At 40.8% G+C, this 23,553-nt stretch overlaps 1 protein-coding gene across 4 annotated transcripts in view; it reads left to right on the top strand.

Annotated features, from left to right (window-relative positions):
- The window catches only part of LOC124612304 (kinesin-like protein Klp10A), a 343,355-nt gene that overhangs the window by 279,644 nt on the left and 40,158 nt on the right, over window positions 1–23,553 (top strand). For all 4 annotated transcript variants that reach the window (XM_047140416.1, XM_047140418.1, XM_047140417.1 and 1 more), the window contains exons 5-7: window positions 8,735–9,049; window positions 9,558–9,720; window positions 15,811–15,914. In XM_047140416.1, coding sequence (XP_046996372.1) covers window positions 8,735–9,049; window positions 9,558–9,720; window positions 15,811–15,914 — 582 coding nt within the window. The remainder of the gene's footprint in view (window positions 1–8,734; window positions 9,050–9,557; window positions 9,721–15,810; window positions 15,915–23,553) is intronic.

Here is a 23,553-nt window from a genome sequence, read left to right as displayed (position 1 = left end):
TTCGACATGCGGAAGGCGTACGATACAACATGGCGTCATCACGTCCTTTCTATGCTTCATGGATGGGGCCTTCGGGGCCCTGTGCCGATCTTTATCCACAATTTTCTGTCGCACCGAGCCTTCCGCGTGCAAGTCATGGCCTCATATAGTTCCTCCCAAGTCCAGGAGAACGGTGTGCCACAGGGTTCTGTTTTAAGTGTCTGCCTGTTTTTAATAGTCATTAACGGGCTCGCTGCGGCGGTGGGAACGTCTGTCTCAGCGCCCTTGTATGCTGACGACTTCTGCCTTTACTACAGCTCTATTGGCGTTGCAGCTGCTGAACGTCAGCTACAGGGTGCTATCCGTAAGGCGCAGTCTTGGGCTGTAGCTCATGGGTTCCAGTTTTCGGCAGCCAAGACCTGCATTATGTATTTCTGTCGGTGACGCACTGTCCACCCGGAGCTGCGGCTTTATCTTGATGGCGAACTCCTTGCAGTGGTGGAGTCACATAGGTTTTTGGGGGTGGTCTTTGATGCTCGGTTGACTTCGCTGCCTCATATTTGGCAACTTAAACAGATGTGTTGGCGGCATCTAAATGCTCCGCGATGCTTGAGCCACACCCGCTGGGGCACCGACCGATCTACCCTGTTACGGCTCTACGAGGCGTTAATCCAGTCTCATCTGGATTATGGGAGCCTGGATTATGGCTCAGCAACCCCATCTGCGTTGCGGGTGCTGGACCCAATCCTCCACAGCGGGATACGCCTTGCCACTGGTGCTTTCCGTACCAGCCCTGTGGACAGTATACTAGTGGAGGCAGGTGTCCCTCCACTGCGGTTACGGCGCCAACGTTTGCTGGCCGCGTATGCTGGCCATGTTTTCAGCTTGCCCGGGCATCCTAACTATCGGCTCCTATTCCCACAGTTGCACGTCCATCTTCCAGAACGTCGGCCCAGAGCTGGATGTACGATCGCGGTCCGCATCCGAGAGCTTCTCTCTGGGCTTGGGGCCTTACCTCTTTTGCCTCCTTTCCGGGCACCTCTGCGTACACCCCCGTGGTGTGTGCCTCGTCCTCGCCTTCAGCTGGAATTGGCACAGGGCCCAAAGGACTCAGTCCCTCCCGAAGCCTTCTGCCGCCGCTTTTATTCCATCGTGGCCACATATCAGGGTTTCGGCGTTGTATACACTGATGGTTCGATGGTTGCTGGTTGTGTCGGTTATGCGCTAGCTCTAGGGGAGCATTCCGAACAACGTTCCTTATCGGCTGGCTGCAGCACGTACACTGCTGAGCTGGTCGCCATCTTTCGAGCCCTGGAGTATATCCGCTCCTGCTCAGGTGAGTCCTTCGTTATCTGTAGCGATTCCCTGAGCGGTTTACGAGCTCTCGACCAGTATTTCCCTCGTTCTCGTCTGGTGATGGCTATCCAGGAGTCCCTGCATACTCTTGCCCGTTGCGGCCGCTCTGGGGTCTTTGTGTGGACCCCCAGTCATGTCGGTATCCCCGGCAATGAACATGTTGACCGCCTGGCGAAAGAGGCCACCCGTAAACCATCTCTGGATGTTGGCCTCCCAGAGACTGATTTGAGGGCAGTCTGATGCCGCAAAGTTTTTGCGCTATGGAACGATGAATGGCGCGAACTGACCACGCGTAATAAACTCCGTGCTGTCAAGGAGACGACAGCTGTGTGGCGGTCATCCCTGCGAGCTACTCGCAGGGACTCAGTAGTCCTTTGCCGGCTCTGCATTGGCAACTCCCGGCTGACACACAGTTATTTATTGCGCCGGGAGGACCCTCCTCTATGTCGCTGCGGGGCGGCTTTGACAGTGGCCCACATTTTGTTGGCCTGCCCCCTTTTAGCTGTGGTCAGGCAGACATTTGCGCTGCCTGATACGCTCCCTGCCCTTTTAACCGATGACCCTGCTATGACTGGCTTAGTTTTACATTTTATTCGGGCAGGGGGTTTTTATCGTTTAATCTGAGTGCTTATGTCCTTTTGTGTTGATTCTGACCTTTGGCCTACGATTTTATTCTGAGTTTTTAATGTGTTTCTTGGTGGTTGGCTTTTCCTTTTTTTGTTTCTATGGTCGGCCAACCACCGTCACACTCCGTGTGATTTTAGTTCGTCTTGTCTGGTCTTTGTCTAAGTTTCTCTTGTTCTGTGTCCTCTGTGATCTATTCTGTTAATCGTCTTTATTCGCTGTGGATGTTTTTAGTATTTGAAAAAAGGGACCGATGACCGTAGCAGTCTGGTCCCTTTAATCCCACAAACCAACCAACCAACCAACCCATTCTGGGCCAGACGGGGTGCACAACCAAATACTTTAAACACTTATTGATGGCTAGTCAACATCATATACTTGCCATTTTTAACCATCTCTGGAGCGAGGAAGAATTCCATTTCCAGTGGTGAGAAAGTACTGCTGTTCCAGTTTTGATTCAGACATAGTTGTCCATCTGACGAAGTGCTTTACCCTATCAGCTTAACCAATGACCTCTGCAAGTTAACTTGAACATTTGTTGAGTCAAAGGCTGTGTTGGATCCTTGAATCCTGTGACCTTTTTGTTAACTGACGGTGGTTTTCACTGAGGCTGGTGTACTGCAGATAATTTAGTCCACCTGAAGTCTATCTAAATGGCTTTTGCCCAGCATCAACACCTTCTTGCAGTATTCTTTGATCTGCATAGAGCTTATGATACCACTGCTGACTATAGTCAGGAATGCAAAAACATTTTGTGCTTTATTAATTGACTGATATACCCTCTATACATCAGGAACTGACTTGATGCCCCTCATCTCTCATGGGCAGTGCAACAGTGGCTAATGTTGTTGGTGTCCTAGCTGACAGAGTAGTGTGTTTTCAGTTCGTGTGTCTCAAGACCAGGTGGTTGAAGTAGTCTGTATGAGCTGTTTAGTGGCTGATAAAAAGTGTGAAGGCCTTAGAGTTGGCAGAGATTGGCTGCTTGTCAGATGATGATCCTATTTGACACCATAAGGGTTGTCTGTTGGCTCATAGACCAGTGGCTCTGATCAGTAGACGATGTTGCTTGCTGAGGGCCATTGTGCTCTAGCCACATATTCGCTGGTGACTGACCAGGAAACGGCGATGGTCAAATGCAGGACTTAACATCAGTTGGTCATCTGGACTAGGTGTGTTCATACTACCTCCAGCCAGGTGTTTTGATGCAGGATATGGGCTCTAACCACATACTCGACTGTGGAAACACTTCATTGTGTTAAACTGTCTAGAAATGCAGTGAACTATTGGCAACAAATGGAGCATTGCTGGTTTGTGGTTGCTTGACGACAGCTTGTGCCAGCCTTAACTGCAGTGCAGGGTCAGAACTGCAGCAGCAACTGACCTGGATATTACTTGATTGGCTGTGAAGGGCCACTTGCAGCATAGGCTGCCTTAAGTTTTCTAAACATGACAGAAGTGAAAGAAGTGAAATGGCACGGATAAAAATCCTTGACTAACTGTGAGTTTTGGGTCCTTAAAGTTTCTATTTTTTTCTGCAGACATTGCATTTAAGGTTATTTTAGTATATGTACTGATTACTCATGTAGATGGAAGCCAACAAAATTTTGTGGCATTTTGAGGACAAAGTTGGTGAATGAAATTTTTTGAAGCAATCTCACTGCATCAAATTTCACTCTTAGGTTTGAATATTACACATTCAGTGTTACAGTAAATGATTTATGTAGATCAAGGATAACAGAGAACCTACATGTACATCATAGCATAATTTCCATTACCATGAACAGTAACATTAGTTTCATGACTTTAAGTCTACCTTTTCTACCTGCCAGAAAGGTATGAATTAAATATGTTGGAGGCAACTCCACAAATCCCATATTTGTAAAATTATGTAAGCAACAGGTATTGATTGATCAGGTAAAAGGTTAAGACTGCAATATAATTCATCGTGGTCCACTGCATTCAACACTTCATTCCGAAACCATTTTAAACATGAACAAATATTTTTATTCAAAAAGGTGAATAATATTTCACTAAAAATTTTAAAGTTATGTTAGAAAAGCTGTTTAATAGTAGGACTAGTCTGTATTTCAGTAGAACTTCTCGGCTTTTTTGTGAAGTGACTTTTCTATTGCTTTAGGTCCAGTGTGTGTGTGTGTGTGTGTGTGTGTGTGGAGAGAGAGAGAGAGAGAGAGAGAGAGAGAGAGAGAGAGAGAGAGAGAGAGAGAGAGAGAGAGAGAGAGAGAGATTCTGCTTGACTAATTTTCTGAAGCCCCATAGGTTCCAGTAACAATATGTACAATCTGTATGTCACCATATTCGGATTTTTTTTTTTTTTAAATGTCGTTGCGTGATAGTATAAAGTTCCCATTCGAACTATGCAATGTGTACACCATAGGCAGTATCAAAGCTAACTTCTCATCCTAAAGATAAATTTAAGCCTTTTGACTTAAAAGTTAAATTCAATAATTAATTGTGGTGTGAACTCTAATCAATGCACTTGCTCAAAATAGGCAAGAACAGGGAGGGTGACACACCAGATGCTGCAGAGGGGCTGATTGATCTATAGGAGCAGGGAAATTGTGTACCAGCAACTTGACATGTCTAAAATGGTAGGGGGGGGGGGGATCTCATGGTTAATGTTAGAATTAAACAGCATCAACCATGCCAGATTGGATTGTACATGTGCGAAGACACAGTTATGAGCAACAACAACTCAGCACAGTTGTGTAGTTATTTCCATAATTTATATTCAGAAGATAAATTTACAACAGTGTCAAATGATCCCTTTCTGTGATTCTAGGTATATTGAATGAAATGTCCAACTAAATCTAAATGTTTTGGTAAACATCAATAAACAATCATAGAAGAGTGAGAATTAAGAGAGAAACATCATTTCTCTAAAGAAATAAAAAAAAATGGACATGGGATGGAAGACAAGACAGGAGCCATTCTCATCCTTTCTGCCGTTCTGGTTCTAAAATCAGTGTGTTTTTTTTTTTTTTTTTTTTTTTTTTTTTTTTTTTTTTTTTTTTTTTTTCCTACATCACAGTTCAAAAATAAACATTCAGCATGAGATGTTTGTTCATACTTTAAGTACATTTACTAGTTGCACAAAGCAGAGATGTTGGCACTTAAAGATATAATAGCTCTATCCCATGTAAATTTTCCTCTTCTTTCCTTTTCAGTAAACATGCAATGTTAAGATACATTTTCTTCAGAAGTGTGTGCACCTCCACAGTCAGATTGCAATCTGTCAAATACTTATTGCCATCTGTTGCTGAAGATGCATTCATCACTGAATATGATTGCACCGAAGAGTTGTATGAGTAATATGTGGTGTTCATCCACAGACGTCACAGAAGTACCTCTGCAAGGAGCTAGGCATTTTAACTACATTGTACATATATAATTTAAGAACAGTTAGATTGATACCTAGAACAACAGAGCGGAAAGTGTGTGTGACAGGTAGCAAAGTGAGCTTCAAATCCAACTTAAAACCATTTCTCATTGATAACTCCTATTCCATGGACAAATTTCTATTTAAAAACTGGCAGCCTGTAAAAAGAAAAGCTAATCTTTAAATGTAGTTGCATGAGTGGGACTAAAACAATCTGTTCATTAATGTTAACACTAATTACATATACGAATCATTCATACAATCTATGAAACACACAACTGCTTTGCTATGCCTTCCCAAATGCATAATAAAATAAAACAGTGCACAATATCTATGTTATATAGATGCATATTTTTACAGAACTATATTAGCCCTCTGTTGCTAGGGTTGCCATATGCCACAGATTTCACAGACAGTCCGCGATTTTAGGGTAAATGAAAACGTCTGGGCCTAAAAGGCAAATGTCCGTGATATTTGCTGGATTTGAAGTCAACTTCCAGTAATTTCAAAAATTGCTGTCAAAGAAACATCAATATGTTATCTCTTTGCCTTCACATTATATAAAATCCTTTCATCTATTCAAGGTTCTGAGAAATAAGATTGGTATAAGAAAAGCTCAAATGATGACAATAGAATTTCTAGTACTGAATAATGTAATGCATATTCTTATTTTTTGTAATAAATGCTTTCTTAATGAAGCCGTCCTTCCTAAACTCTGGATCATTAATTAAATGCACATTGCCCTTAGCTTATGGGCATGAGGACTTCTTATTCCTCTTATTTCCTTCGATCGGCTACGGTGACCGTAAGTTTTGTCCTGGTTTTGGATTCCCAGATTATGGCAACCCTATCTGTTACTTGTCCTGATGACAGGTGTCATCCACTACATAAATGGTGTATTTGGACACTTTGAATAGTGTATATGAACGATTTTAGGAGTATTTCATTTAAATCTAAATATAAGTACCGGGTGTTTATAAATGAATATTGGGGTTTTAACGCTTTATAGTATTTATTACTTTAAACTTAACCGTTATAGATGATATGTCAAATGAAAGGGCAACTCAAACAGTTGTGTTTGGCACCAGTGCGTATGCACTGGCATAGTGAAGTACGCGGTTGGTTGAACTTCACTGTACCCAAACGCTGGATAGGCCGCAAGCGGCTCAAGACTGAGCTTGCTTTGCATGGCCTCCACATTCACCCGACCTAACACCATGAGATTTTTTTTCCTTTAGGGTTCATCAAGGATTGTGTGTACGTGTCTCCGCTACCAGCAGACCTCCCTGAATTAAGAAACCGGATTGAAGCAGCTGTTGCTACAATCACTGAAGACACACTTATCAACGTTTGGGAAGAACTCGGCTATAGACCTGATGTGTGCCGTGTTACAAGTGGGGCTCACATTGAACATTTATAAGGTTCTTGGCAAAACTGTGGGAGTTGCTCTTTCATTTGACATACCGTATCATTTATAACTGTAAGTTTGGTATAATAAACATTATAAAGCATTAAAACCCTGATATTTGTTTATAAACACGCTGTATATAGGTAAGGCATGTAGTAGTTGATAAAAACATTTGGCAGTTGTTCGTAAACACCTCCAGTACCTCTGATAGCAGCCAACTGCGAACACCTCTATAAAGGACACTATCAAACGTCAGACTTCTCAACTGTGTCCTGAATCATTTTCACCCATGAATAAGTAGCAGGATACAAGTCTACTACCCTTTCAGCTATCCCACAACTTTGTCACACTCCTTCTAAAATGTCTCGGAGACATGTATATTACAAACCAATGAAAGCTCTGAACTCTCTAATATATGTTTATTTAGAACTCCTTTCCCTAGAAAAGTTGCCACAAATTTAATTGGTATAAATATTAATACCTGTTGCAATAAGAGGTATTATCTTTCTATCCAAAAGTAACTTTGTAGCTTTGTAGTAGCACTTCGTCTTTCTTATAAGAACTTAATTTTTTTGGTCCAGGTAAATGCGCAATAATATTGAGATCTTGTTCTAACATTGGTAGGATATTTACTTTTCCTCCATTTACTATTCCATATTTTCCTAAAAGAAATATGTCCTCTTCAATAACTTCTTACTGTGAGTAATATTCATCATTTTCTGCCAATTTTTGTTATGGTGCTGGATCATTCCTCATTCTCAGTCAGCAGTATCACTGTCAGGATCATCACCACTCAACTTGTGGAATTATTCCAACCTTACATCAGGAGCTCTGCTGAACTCTGTCCCAGGTTTTTCTTTTTCTTTCACAAACCAAATGTATAGAAAATATTTACTTTTAGATAAATATTCTAGGTAGCAAGCAAAATGTAATTAGTTATGACGTGCCTAAAATTATGCACATGAAAATTAGACTGAATCTGGGGAAGCAGTAGAGTGACATACATATGCTTTGTTTCAGATTGTAGCAGTAGTGATCACGCGGTTGACCAGTGTCCTCCAAGCTATAATAATGTTTCGTAAATGATGCAACCCCGCATAATTGAAATCCAGTGCTAGCTGAAACTAACAGATGGAGAGTTAATGGAAAGGTTCTGGAAATGGTGCAAACTCAGACTAAATAGAGCGGGAAAATTATTTGTATAACGGGTGTCATCTGCACGAGCATTGGAGGGTTTATACTATGTGAACTACTTGGGTTGTATGATTTGTCTGTTGCACAAGGTACACATCTTTTGCATGCCACAAAAGTAAAAATTAAACCAGTTGTGAGCAACTCCACAGGTACCATACTTGTATGATTTGCTAGGTAGCAGGTGTCAGACTTCACTATGAACACACCACTCCAGGGACGGAAACATATTCCTGGATCTTTATAATTCATCGTGGTCTATAGTATTCAGAACACCGTGTTTCAGTATCTTGTTTTTCAATAACTGTTTTGAGCATTTGTTAACAAAAAGTGGAATTACCAAGGAATACCTGTCTCCATAGGTGCCAAAAGGTACCTCTGTTGTTGTATCTGTGCAGGATACATGAACTGAAAGCTATAACTGAAACTGGTGTTAAAACTTGTCTATTCACAGATAAAGCAACTGATACTTATGGACATGTACCGTACAGTGTGCCAGTAAGTAAATAAGACTTCGTTAGTGTGGGATCAATTGCTTTAGTATGTTTGCTGGTTATTTTCAACTAGTCTGCCTCATATCTAAATCTACTTTTCTAACTGCTGGAATGGAACAGCAAATTTTTTTTTTTTTTTCATTTCTGTTGCCACTTCACTTGTTTGTCTATGCAGGATTTGACTGATTTTGATCATTTTGTGTTGGTACTGCCCTCACTATTTATTTATTTTTAGCAACTATGCAATGCTCAAAGCACCAGAGTAATTTAATGAAAATGTTTCAGAACGAGCATTACGCAACAAACAAGGTGGAAGGCTCACAAATGTTCCAACAGTAAATGGACATGGGGATACACACATCCAAAGAGGATTAGAAAATATTGCTCCAAACCCAGCTAATTTAACTGCACGACAACACACTATGCAGCACCAACAATTAACAGCATTGCAGCAACAAAAGCAACAACAGCAGCAGTTAATCCAACACCAGTTACTAGTTCAACAACAACAGCAGCAGCAGCTACTGCAACAACAACAACAACAACAACAGCAGCAGCAGCAACAACAGCAGCAGCAGCCTGCAACAGTTGGAAATACAGGTTCCTGTCTGCACTTGTTGGGGTTAAGGATTGTGTGTCCTCCTTTGATATGCTCCTTTTTGTGGACTGTTTGAGGATTTACTCGCATATGTATAAAGTTTTTGTATCCTCAGAACACACAAATTCCAAATGTTGAAATCTTTTGTGCAATGTGTAATTTTCACAACATTAGACTTGTGCTATATTCTTTAATTGAAACTGCTCCGTACACGAGTCTCTATTCCACCATTTTTAAATATCTTTATTTGGGAAAGAGGATGGGAAAGAAGAATCATATCTTGCTGTTTCTGTCATGTGCACACTTTTTTTAGTTGTTTTGTTGTAATATTTCTTCTGCACTTACTAAAGAATTTGAACAAAATAACTCCAATATTCACTTCACGTTTACTGCATGTTTGACTTCAGCTGTTTTATATATTACATAGAACATTGTGCATGTTTAGTTAAACAGGAAAGTTGTGTAAGAACAAGTACTGAGTTTTGACATCATTTTGCATTTTCTTCTCAGGAGCTGGTAAATTTCGCCGTAGTAATGTTGTGAAAGAAGTTGAAAAATTAAAAAAGAACAGAGATGAAAGGAGGCAGCGTCAAGCTGAACTTAAAGAAGAGAAAGAACTACTTATGAATATGGACCCAGGGAATCCAAACTGGGAGTTCCTCGCAATGATAAGGTATTAATAAATCATAAGGAACAGTCTTTAAATCATAAATTTTGTCTAGTATTGTAGCTCTACATATTACTCAAAATGACTTTTTTTGTCATAGCCTAATGTATTGCCGACTAAGCAGATATTTGTAGCTTCATTTCTTTTCATAGAGCTTTATAATAGTAATTTGTGTAGTCATGCTTTATTTTGTTTGGCACAGCTACAACTACAGCTGGGTCATTCCATGTCAAGTGTCCCAGTTTAGAGGATGATCCCAGCTCGACCATCTTTAATTTTGATGAAATTTGTACAGGGGGTACCTGACGGCCCTACATGAACTTGTGCAATGTTTCAGGCTCACCTGTAATCTGGTTGAGGTGCTAGAGCCATTTTCGTGAAGACCACTTTTACAGAGACCGAAAAGTCATGAAGAAATTGTCAAGTTTGGCATTACACTCTTCCTGATGTAAAAGAGCTAGACTCTTGCTTCTGGGTATAGTGGTACAACTTTGTGTGCTCTAAACACAAATGTTGCAAGTAGAGTTCAGAAAGCAATGCATTTGGCATAATCTCAGTTCAAAGTGGCGACAAATCATGCCACGAGAAATTTGCCCCCATAATTTAACGAGGCATAAGTAGTGGAGAAAGTGCACTATGGACCTGGTCTTTTGCCAAACTACTGTGTGTCTGGGTGTTTCGTATATCACAAATTTTGGCCTGGCTTTTGTGTTTAGTTACTGTGCTACCATCCTGTAAATTTGCTAAAAAAACATGAATTTATCAATGTACCTTTGTTCAAAGTCGTGTATTTCAAAATGGACACCTACCCACATTACATTCATTAACACCATTCAACAGAGCACATTTCATTCTATTATTTTCATTTTGGTGTCTCTTTGGGTAAGATGCAAAAAATTCGCCTAAACTATTGACTTTTTTGGTAATTTGGAAAATCCTTGCGTTGGTCCATTGTGGCTATGCAACTACCAATCTCAAGACTGGTAACCCCATCACCAAAGGGCCACGCCCGATAGCCATGCAAGGTCAGCCACGGTTGGGTTTCTTTACTTCAGGTTCCCAAACCTGAAAGTGGGTATCTAGCAGGTTACCAAGCCTTTTTTGGGTCTCTCTGTGGTTCCCAAGACATAATACAGAATTTTTCAATTGTTAAGTGTTTTTAATTTTTTGCTGATGTCCAAAACTATTGCCACCGGCAAACTGTATTGCCGCCCCATCAGTGAAGCAGCTGGGACCGGTATGACTGCAATTATCTGTTGTTCTGGGATCCAGCATATGTCTCTTCTAGTAGGCCAATGAAATGATTTAGCAGCTCCATGAGAATGCATTAAATTAATCAAGGAATCATGCTGGCCAGGCTGTAGTTCATTAATAGCAACCTGTTTAGTAGCAACTTTAGCATGTCAGTTAATATTTGCTACAAAGGACAATGTGTCATTTGATAATCTGTAAATCCTAAGTCGCTTTTCATCAGTTGGCACAAATTGGTGATGGTCTCTTGTACCAGACACTGTACACCCATCCTCAAAACGTTTCTGTTGGAAACATTCCACTTGGGAAAAATATACCTAAAAACAAAGATGATGTGACTTACCAAACGAAAGCGCTGGCATGTCGATAGACACACAAACTTACACACAAAATTCAAGCTTTTGCAACCAACGGTTGCTTCGTTAGGAAAGAGGGAAGGAGAAGGAAAGACAAAAGGGAGAGGGTAAGGAGTCATTCCAATCCCGGGAGCGGAAAGACCTACCTGGGGGGGGGGGGGGGGGGGGGGCGGGAAAGACAGGTATGCACGCGCCCGCACACGCACACACATTTGTAAAGGCAAAGAGTTTGGGCAGAGGTGTCAGTTGAGGTGGAAGTACAGACGCAAAGATGTTGAATTACAGGTGAGCTATGAGTGGCGGCAACTTGAAATTAGGGGAGGTTGAGGCCTGGTGGGTAAGGAGAAGAGAGGATATACTGAAGGGCAAGTTCCCATTTCCGGAGTTCTGACAGGTTGGTGTTAGTGGGAAGTCTCCAGATAACCCGGACGGTGTAACACTGTGCCAAGATGTACAGGCCGTGCACCAAGGCATGTTTAGCCACAGGGTGTAACTGCCCCCGGTGTAAAACCTGTCCCATCCACCACCACCACCACCACCACCACCACCACCACCACCTGTTCCAGTCCTGTAACCCGGAAGGTGTACACGATCGAAGGCAGAGCCACTTGTGAAAGCACCAACATGATTTGCCAACTGACCTGCCTACACTGTGAAGCTTTCTATGTGGTAATGACCAGCAACAAACTGTCCATTCGCATGAATGGACACAGGCAGACAGTGTTTGTAGGTAATGAGGATCACCCTGTGGCTAAACATGGCTTGGTGCACGGCCAGCACATCTTGGCACAGTGTTACACCGTCCGGGTTATCTGGATACTTCCCACTAACACCAACTTGTCAGAACTCTGGAGATGGGAACTTGCCCTTCAGTATATCCTCTCTTCTCCTTACCCACTAGTCCTCAGCCTCCGCTAATTTCAAGTTGCTGCCGCTCATACCTCACCTGTCATTTTACATCTTTGCCTCCGTACTTCCACCTCAACTGACATCTCTGCCCAAACTATTTGCATTTACAAATGTTTGCTTGTGTCTGTGTATGTGCGGATATGTGTGTGTGTGTGTGTGTGTGTGTGTGTGTGTGTGTGTGTGTGTGTGTGTGTGTGTGCGCACGCAAGCACGCACGCACAAGTGTATACCTGTCCTTTTTTCCCCCTAAGGTAAGTCTTTCCGCTCCCGGGATTGAAATGACTCCTTACCCTCTCCCTTAAAACCCACATCCTTTCGTCTTTCCCTCTCCTTCCCTCTTTCCTGATGAGGCAACAGTTTGTTGCGAAAGCTTGAATTTTGTGTGTATGTTTGTGTTTGTTTGTGTGTCTGTCGACCTGCCAGCACTTTCATTTGGTAAGTCACATCATCTTTGTACATATATATATATTACACACACACACACACACACACACACACACACACTGCAGCATTAAAACAGATCAGTTGGTGTTGAGATTTGGTTGTCAATTGGGCGCTGAAGGCTAGCTCTTGCTGCTAAACGCTTAACTGTGCCCCCAATTCTGTCACATGGTGATTTCCCTTGGCTTGTTCCGAAAAAATTCCATTGTGTAGTAATGCCAGAGTCTTTTTGATTATGGCAAAGATTTAGGAAGCTCTTAAAATTTTTGTACTGTGCACCAGAACTGTCTCTAAAATAATGAATATGCTTAATTTCTTTAAAAATGCACGTAAGGGATTTGATAAAGTACGTTAAAAACACATGCACTGCAACTGTGTCATGTCTGAGGCAATCACTGATTATGCAGTAGCTGACAATCTTCAGGTCTTCATTACCTTTGTAGTAAATGGCAAATGGATGTATTGTAGCTTGACTATTTTCCCAATGGAATCCCTGCACTGCGTCTTGGACAATAAAGGAGTAATCTTGTTTGAAATCCATTAATATAATCAGTTCTCCTGGTTTCAGACCTTCTTTAGTGAACTGCAAATGCTTGCTCTGGTGCTTTGCAATGTAGGATTAATAGAGAGGGCCAACAGTTTTGTAACTAATTGTAATCTTCTTTTATTGGGCTATGTGCCAACATTAGTTTCACATTTTGATGTATTGTGCAGACACAAACTGAATGTGAACCAGCTGTGCCTACAGTCACACACAACTTTGGCCTTAGTTCACAAAATTTAGAAAATCTGATTTCCGGTCCATTTTTATTGCGGTAAACAACAAATATTTAAGTTGCTCAGTAACAAGTATTTTTGTTTTTTAACCTTTTCTCCATCTATCCGAACAGTAATACAGTCCTTTTTTCCTGGACAGATCTGACTAAACTCTTCATCATAAAAATGTTCTGTGACTCTTGCTTCACATCTTCAGAAAGCTTTTTCCCCATATTTCCCTTTGGGCTGTGCCAGTATTCCCTGTTCAGGTTTTAACTTTCTAGCCTTCGTTACCATTCTTTCTGAAACATGAAATTCTTCCATAATATTTTAGATAGACCAGCTTTGGGGAACTAAGGTCAAAAATTGAGTTTTCTCATTATTTGATATATGTAATTTTTCTTTCGGTTCTTGGATCACCTCAGTGTAATATGAACAAGTCAAGCATTGCGTGCTTGTGGATGGTTGCTCCAATTCACTGGGATAAAGTCCTCCCACTTCTGCAGTTTTCTTAACAATTGCACCTTCAACTTGATGTATTTTGCACTTTTTGCGTATCCTTTTGTATCCCATGCACCAATTCATTGAAATTTTAATGGTGATATTCCAACAGATGTTAAGCTTGTATTCAAATTGTGACCAACATTAGTCTCATCTTCATTTGAGTGATATGTAACATCCATTTGTGAATATTTCATTGTATCAAATTCTTTTCTACAAGAAGGGCACATATTTTGGCCTGGTTCAATATCAGACATGGCTATCCTTTTAGCTGTTTCTATGTTGATTGAGCACAAGCTTTTTTGTGCAGTGTGGTTTTTCTTGCCAAATAGGTTGCAGCATGATCTTCGCAAAACCTCAAATCTTTTTAGGAGTAAAGCTTCATGGTGGAAGCATTGTTGAGTATTTTCAGTGGGGTGTAAACCACTCCCTCTAGTAAGTAATTCTTGTTCTTCTAAGGAAAATTGCTTTACAGCTTTGAGTCCTTTTAAAGCACTGTATGTCGTTAAATGGCATGGGGGATTAGTATTTCCAAAACTGCATACATTAACTTGATCTTGTTCTTCCATTTTAGCAACAACTTGATTTGCTTCAGACACTAAAATCAAATTTTCGAGTCCTAAATAAAGAAAATAAATAAAATTCATAAGCATTCAGCTTCCCAAAAATTATGCAGCAGTCTCTAGTACAGTTAAGTGGTTAAATCAAGCAACGAACCTGTCACAAACAGCAAAATGAATATTTAAACAATGAAGACATAATCAACAATTCCAAATCGTAGGTGACATTCTTGCACCTTACCCAAAGAGACACCAAAATGAAAATAAGTTTGTTTAATTGAATGAAATGTGCTGTGTTGAATGGTATTAATGAATGTAATGTGGTAGGTGTCTATTTTGAGATACACGACTTTGAACACAGGTACATTTTGATACATTCATATTTTTTGGCAAATTTACGGGATGGTAGCACAGTAATTAAACACACAAGCCAGGCCAAAATTTGTGATACACTAAACACCCAGACAGACCAGTAGTTTGGCAAAAGACCAGGTCCATAGTGCACTTTCTCCACTACTTATGCCTCGTTAAATTATGGGGGCAAATTTCTCGTGGCATGATTTGTCGCCACTTTGAACTGAGATTATGCCAAATGCATTGCTTTCTGAACTCTACTTGCAACATTTGTGTTTAGAGCACACAAAGTTGTACCACTATACCCAGAAGCAAGAGTCTAGCTCTTTTACATCAGGAAGAGTGTAATGCCAAACTTGACAATTTCTTCATGACTTTTCGGTCTCTGTAAAAGTGGTCTTCACGAAAATGGCTCTAGCACCTTAACCAGGTTACAGGTGAGCCTGAAACTTTGCACAAGTTCATGTAGGGCCCTCAGGTACATCCTGTACAAATTTCATCAAAATTGAAGATGGTAGAGTTGGGAGCCCTAGGACACTTCACATGGAGTAACCCAGCTTTCAAATAAAATAATTTTAAAATACTTTTTCCATGCTCTGGGAAGTATTTTCATACTCTATTTACAAGATGATTGGATGAATATGTTACGCATCTGTATGGAGCAAATGAATATTATGGCCCCTAAAGTCTTCTGAAACGACCGTCACTTAACTACAAACTCATGTACTACAAAATCACGTGTAATGTATTTTTGTATGTGGCTGTGTCATTGAATTGTCAGGCAGTATTTCAGTGTGTGTTTTGTGTTATAGTTTAAGGCATTGTTTTGTTCCTCTAATTGTTTCTTACTCCCCTTGTATTCTTTCTCTTCCTTTAAATGTATTATTTGTAGTTTGTTACTTATGAAATCTGAATGGTAAAGAATAATGGATTAAAACATTGATATCATAATTTTGTATTGTGTACAGGGAATACCGGAGTAGCATTGAATTTAGACCTCTGCGAGAAACCGATCCTGTTGAAGACCACCAGATAACAGTGTGTATTCGGAAAAGACCTCTAAATAAGAAAGGTGAGGGATGCATATATAAAGGAAGTTTGTTTCTTATGGTATGTTGCAGAAACTTGCATGAAACTGTTAAATTTGTGTTCTAAATATATATTTAGATAGCAGCCATACTTTCATAAGTCACACCCTATGAACTATTCTCCTTCAGACACTCATTGCTTTGTAGGACAGTGTCCTCTGACTGCTTACTTTTGTATCTATTTTGCAAGTAGTCTGTTGTTGCATTTCACAGAGGTAAGCTTTTTCGACTGTATAATAATATCTTATAAGATCTCACTGTAGCCCATAAATTTACGGGTTTGGGAAGCAGTTACTGTCGTAAGTAGCTTAGTCACATTTACACAGAAATTAGTGTAATCACCGATCGAGGTGGCACAGTGGTTAGCACACTGGATGATGGTGCAAACCTGCATCCAGCTATCCTGATGTACATTTTCTGTGATTTCCCTAAATTGCTTTAGGCAAATGACAGGATGGTTCCTTTGAAAGGGCACGGCTGACTTTCTTCCCCCATCCTCCCCTAATTCCATGGGACCAATGACCTCACTTTATGGTCCCCTTTCCCCACATCATCTAGCCAACCAACTAGTGTAATCTGACTGTAAGTAGTTATTTGAGACTAGTTTCATCAAAAGTCCACAATGATGTGTGTGGTTTGAAGTGTTGGGAGGAGTATATTCATCTATATTCAAAGGCCTTTTGTTTCTTTATGCTATAGTGTGTGTTCGTGCACTACCATTGCCAAGATAAAGTAGAGCAAACTTGTGATAAAGGTGTGATTTGTGATGTAAGTTATGAATAGCATTCAGATGCATGTATGGCATGTGTGATTTCCACTATGTATGAGCTCTGTAAGGTTGGTTCAGTTGCAAAGGCCATGGCTGAATTTTCTGTCCCATCTTTGCCTGCACCATATTCGATCACAACTATTGGTCACAAAACAAATAAGTAAGAAGTTCATTCGCTTGAAGGGGTTCATTCGCTTGAAGGGGTTCATTCGCTTGAAGGGGTTCATTCGCTTGAAGGGGTTCATTCGCTTGAAGGGGTTCATTCGCTTGAAGGGGTTCATTCGCTTGAAGGGGTTCATTCGCTTGAAGGGGTTCATTCGCTTGAAGGGGTTCATTCGCTTGAAGGGGTTCATTCGCTTGAAGGGGTTCATTCGCTTGAAGGGGTTCATTCGCTTGAAGGGGTTCATTCGCTTGAAGGGGTTCATTCGCTTGAAGGGGTTCATTCGCTTGAAGGGGTTCATTCGCTTGAAGGGGTTCATTCGCTTGAAGGGGTTCATTCGCTTGAAGGGGTTCATTCGCTTGAAGGGGTTCATTCGCTTGAAGGGGTTCATTCGCTTGAAGGGGTTCATTCGCTTGAAGGGGTTCATTCGCTTGAAGGGGTTCATTCGCTTGAAGGGGTTCATTCGCTTGAAGGGGTTCATTCGCTTGAAGGGGTTCATTCGCTTGAAGGGGTTCATTCGCTTGAAGGGGTTCATTCGCTTGAAGGGGTTCATTCGCTTGAAGGGGTTCATTCGCTTGAAGGGGTTCATTCGCTTGAAGGGGTTCATTCGCTTGAAGGGGTTCATTCGCTTGAAGGGGTTCATTCGCTTGAAGGGGTTCATTCGCTTGAAGGGGTTCATTCGCTTGAAGGGGTTCATTCGCTTGAAGGGGTTCATTCGCTTGAAGGGGTTCATTCGCTTGAAGGGGTTCATTCGCTTGAAGGGGTTCATTCGCTTGAAGGGGTTCATTCGCTTGGAATAATTAAGTTTACATTCATATTACATATTAAATATGGTTACAAGCTGACCCTTTAAGGGTTGTTGTATCTTTGGGTTTTTACCAATGTAAATTAGTAATTCTCGTCAACCATGTTTTTACATATTATGTAAATTGAAATTTCTGTGGGGTTAGGAGGAGGTGTCAAGGAGAAACTTTTCCAGCTTGTTTTAAAATATAAGACTGCTATGTGTCTGATATTTTATATCATTGGTAAGTGATAAAAATTTTTGATGGCAGCGATGCACAGCCCTTTTTTTCCCATCTCTGGTCAACTTTAATATGAAAAAAATTGTCATTTTTGCTCCTGGTGTAGTAATAATGTTCATCATTATTCCTTTTGAGCTCTAGTGGGTTATTAACAACAAATGTTATGAGGGGATAACAACTGGAAACAATAGATGGCGACTCACCACTTAGGGGAGGCATTCTGTCACAGGCAGGCACAGTGAAATATAAGGCTGGAAATATTCATAATTCGGATTACGTCCTTCATCAGAAACTGAATACACACTGAGCCACCCAAACACGACTCGTGACCCATCCTCACAGCTTTACTTCCACCCATACTTCGTCTCCTACCTTCCAAACTTCACGGAAGTTCTCGTGCAAAACTTGTAACACGAGCACTTTTGGAAAAATGATATTGCGGAGACATGGCTTGGCCACAGCGTGGCAGAAGTAGAACTGTGAAGACAGTTACACAAGCACGACTCAAAACCTAAGTTGGTAGAGCACTTGCCTGCAAAAGGCAAATGGCCCGAGTTAGTGTCTCGGTCTGGCACACAGTTTTAATCTGCCAGATAGTTTCATATCAGCACACAGATTTGCTGTAGAGTGAAAACTTCATTACAATGACTATTGTCTCTGGGCTACATTTGTGTCTGAGGTGAGAAACTATCTAGCTGGGATAGGTAATGGTGGCGTGGAAGAGGTGGGGGGCAGGGATAACAGTATAGTGCTGGGGGAACATGCTAGTACTGTCCGTAGAACTGTGAAGGAATGTGGTGGAAACATGATAGGGGTGCTAGGTGGAGCATTGGGGAGGGGGAGTAAAAAGGGGAGAGGACTGTTTTCATATGCTGGAGGATTGGGGGGTATAGTATTAAAGTGAGAACAGGGAAGGGGATAGGCAGTGGAGGGTAGGGTGGTTAGGTGAACAAAGGACGTGTCGTGAGGAGAGTTCCCACTAGTGTAATTAAGAAAATCTGGAGTTAAATGGCAACAATTGAGATGGCCCAGGTTGTGAATCAGTCGTGAAAGTCAAGGTGATTATGTTGGGTGGCATGCTCAGCAACAGTATGGTCCAATTGTCCATAAATCACAGTTTGACATTGGCCATTCACATGGACAGATAACTTGTTAATAGACATGTACACTTAGAATGGGAACAGTGGTTGCAGCTAAGTTTGTAGGCAACATGGCTGCTTGCACAGGTGACCCTACCTTTGATGGGTAAGACATGCTGTGACAGGACTGCATTAGGTGGTACTGGGAAGATGTATGGGATATATCTTGCATCTAGGTCTATTGCAAGGATGTCAGCCATGAGGCAAGGGATTGGCAGCCAGGTGGCCAAGAAAATTGTGCAGGTTTGATGGGTAGCGGAATACCACTATGGGAAGGTTGGATTGTATGTGGGGAGAATACTTCTAATTTCAGAGAACAATGGTAGTTAATAGAAATGATTCAGTTGCTTCATTTCTAAGTGGTACTGAGTCAAGAGGAATGGTCCTTTGTGGACAGACAATGGCTATGTGAAGGATTGTAAGTGACTGGAGACTTGACATGAGAGACCTATTTCTGATCAGTGTTGGGAGGGTAATTTTGGTCTGTGAGGGCCTCAATGAGAAGCTCGGTATATTTGGAGGAGGGCAGCTTGTTACTACAGATGCAACGGCCACAAGTGGCTGGGCTGTATACATGGGACATTCTTGGTGTGGAATGGGTGGTGTGGGTGTCAAAGTGAAAGTATTGGCAGGTTTGGTATATGTGGAGGTGCTGTGGTACCATACTTGAGGTAGAGTCCAACATCATCGAGAAAGGTGACGAATGAACAAGAAAGGTGGCTTGGTGGTCTGAGGAGGACCAAGTGAAGCAAATGAGGGAGATGTTGAGATTCTGGAAGAGTATGAACAGTGTGTCCTCGGCGTCAGTCCAGATTTCAAAGATGTCAGTGAATCTGGACTGGGTGACGTGGTTGGGATTCTGGTTGGTTAAGGATTCTTTATATGGCCTATAAATAAAGTGGCATAGGAGGATGCTATGCAGGTGCCAATTTCTGTACCACAGATTTGTTTGTAGATGATCACATTAAAGGTGAAGTAATTGTGGGTGAGAATATAGTTGGTCATGGTGACTAGGAAAGAGGTTGTAGACTTGGAGTCAGTAGGGCTTTGTGAAAGTTAGTGTTCAATAGTGGCAAGGCTATGGGAATTACAGAAGTTATGTACAAGGAGGTTACATCAACAGTGACGAGTTGGGTAGTGGGTGGTAAAGGAACATGCTCTCCTTGTCTGAATTTTGTGGGGGAAATACATATACTGTGAAGCAGTGGTCAAAATACCTACTGGACTCGCATTCGGGAGGACGACGGTTCAGTCCTGTCTCCAGCCATCCTGATTTAGGTTTTCTGTGATTTCCCTGAATAGTTTCAGGCAAATGCCGGGATGGTTCCTTTGAAAGGGCGCGGCCGATTTCCTTCCCGATCCTTACCTAACTGAGCTTGTGCTCCGTCTCTAATGACCTCGTTGTCGACGGGACGTTAAACACTACCTACCAAAATACCTAACTCTTTTTTTTAAACAGATGTCTACAAGTTGATCATGAGTATTTTGTTTTTAAAAATTTGTTACCCTATAACATTATTCCACAGGACATTATTGACTGAAATTTGTTACGTTATTGATGTCTCACCCCAAAGATCTAAATGGTTTGATGTGCTAATGAGGCAGAACAGAATTGTTTCAAGGATTAAAGAACTTGTGTTCCCCAGTTTTAAATTATAGTAAATGTGGATATTAAAAAAAATTAAGTTGCCACCCTAATCGTTATTTCCTCACCGTGTACTATATTTGTTGTATGTATATTACCTCTAGACATATAGAATGCAAAACAATAGTTTTCAAATTGAGGGTGAGACCATTTGCAGAAAGCCACTCAATAATACTCTTAAGAATATAATTTACCATGTCTTCTGTTGTTGTGTGTAAGTTTGGATTCAGTACAACGCTAATGTCATTGTACATATATATGACGACGAATAGTAGACCTAAGATTGAGCATTGGGAACCCTGTATGTGATCACTCCTCAGTCAGAATAATCTCCCCTGATTACATTGATAGAACAACTTTGCACAGCTTTCTACATTCTTTTGGTTCAATACAACATCCATTTGTTACACCTGTACTATCAATTACACATACCATCAATTTGATAAAACCTCAATTCGTGTAGGAGAATATTCTGATTCTCACAGTCAGATGCCTTCAGTAGGTCACAGAAAATACCATCTAATGCTCTGTTGTTGTTTAATAGTATTAAAATTTAGAGAGCAAATGTGTAAGTGCTCTTTCAGTTGGAAAACTCTTCGGAAATCGTAATTGTGATTTACTAAGGATATTATTTTTACTCGGTTAGGGCACTGTGCCAGAGTACATCCTTCCAAAGTTTTGGGAAAGTCAAAAGTGGAATTGGTCTGTAGGAATTCAAAAATGGAATATTTCAATCTTTCTGGAAAACTACCCTGAGTTATTGATGCATTACATATTTTAGAAGAGACAGTATGCATTATATGGGAACAACTCTTCTGTACTTTTTTGCAAACCCCATCAAACCCAGTCTGTCTTTTATTATTGAGAGACTATATAATTTTCCTAATTTCAGAAGGAGAAACTAGGGAGACCTTCATTTAATCTTATGGGTCATTCCACACCAAGTGGTCTAAAACTGAAAAAAGTTCCCACCATCATGGTCTCCAATTTTCGTCAAATTTTAACTGTAGCTTTAGTCAAGTGTTGAAGTAAGTTTCCCAAGATTTCAGGCCTCTAGCTGCAATAGCTGCTGATCTAGACCCCCTTGTCTGAAGTGTACTTAGTCCGTGTGCATGCAACATAAAAAAAATGTCATATTTGGAGTCTAATAAAATCGAAACTAATTCATAAGAATGGTTAGTAAGATGCGACCCTGTACAGTTTTTTTTTGCTGATTCCAACGAAATTATGTATAACATTACTCATGCAAACCCCGGTCAAATAACTCGACTCAAAGTATACTTCAAAATTTGTCGTGACACAACGCGACAAATTTTGACCAATATTAAGACTGCAATGATTTCCTTGCAGTTGAAGATATGGACTTGAACTTTTGGCCAAGCTTCATGCTTGTGCTAGACATAATGCAGCCGGATTTGCAATGATCCAGGCCATATGGTCGCCCTGCAGTATCTCTTCAAATTAGGCAGTGTCAGCACAAACGGTAAAATTTACCAAAGTTTCAAGCCAATTACTAAAAAATAGTTGGCCTGAATCTGCTTGTGAATAGTATCACCTAAAAGAGAAACTCTTGCTCTACAAGACTGACATTTGTTTTTTTTGCAACGCGACCATTAAGTACTCATTAACTCACATCAAAGTTGTTATATTTTGTATGCGCGATGCACTAATTTTTCTTCATTTCTAGGAATTTGAATCTTAATAGTCGCTTAGAATTACTGATATAATTGGATATTTCATTCGTGTTTTATTCAGTGATTGGCCAGTGAAAGATGTCAGAAGTTAATGAAGAAGAAGAATCGTTGGCCCCCTGTTCAATTGGAAAAGATGCTGCTGCATCGAAGTGCCATGTTATCTTCTATGCTAAGAAGACTGGATTCAAAGCGTTTAGTGATTTCACAGAATGTGACCAGAAATTGCTTGTTTCGCGTTCAGAAGCCAAACTTGACGAAAATTCCATCATTTGCTTCCACCATGAAGCCCTCTTCCTACATGAATATCAAGCGATGCAAAAGAAATGTTGCAATCCATTCAAGAAGAGGAATCACAATGTAAAAGCTGGACTTAGACTGCTTGATAATGAAACAGCTGCCAAACTTTGCCTGTTAAAGAAAAAAGAAGTGATTGATATAAAACCTGGTCAGAAGCTTTGCCCTCGCTGCATGTCGGCACTGAACCAAAAGCTAGAAGATTCATCATCACTATCAACCCAATCTGAACAAGATTTCACAACGGATGAAACTGAACCAGCCATCAACAAAAGTTTATCATTTATTGGTGCTTCACCATTGAAAAGAAGACAACTAAGTAAAAGAGATAAGCAAAGCTATGCAAAAAGAAAGATCTTGGATGCACAAAGTTTAATTGGGAATCAAATTGCTGCTGCTGTAGGAATCAATTACGATGAACAGCCAAGTTCAAGTAAAAGTCGCCCATGCAATAATTGTGCAGATCTTGATAATCTTATAGAAGAGTTGAAAGAAAAATGTAAAGTGTCAAATCGTAGGACAAAAGTTCAAATATTGACCTTGGTTCCAAGAAGCTGGACAATTAAAGATACGACAACAGCATTTAATGTATCAGAAAGAATGGTAAAGCAAGCGAGAAAACTGAAGAATGAGCAAGGTGTTCTAGCTTTTCCAGCAAATCGGCAAGGAAGGAAGCTTTCAGATGAAGTTGTTCAGAAAGTACATGACTTTTTTCAAGATGACGAATTCAGCAGACTTTGTCCAGGGAAGAAAGACTGTGTGCCTGTGAGAATTTCAGGAACAAAAGTGTACAAGCAAAAGCGGTTGTTGCTTTGCAATTTGAAGGAAATGTACGTGTCTTATCAGAAGCAAAATGGACCAGAAATTGGCTTCTCAAAGTTTTGCGAGCTTAGACCA

The sequence above is a fragment of the Schistocerca americana genome, chromosome 4, assembly GCF_021461395.2.
Source record: "Schistocerca americana isolate TAMUIC-IGC-003095 chromosome 4, iqSchAmer2.1, whole genome shotgun sequence".
Taxonomy (NCBI): Eukaryota; Metazoa; Arthropoda; class Insecta; order Orthoptera; family Acrididae; genus Schistocerca; species Schistocerca americana.
The sequence above is the reverse complement of the archived record's forward strand: the minus strand, read 5'-3'. Positions and strand labels throughout refer to the sequence as shown.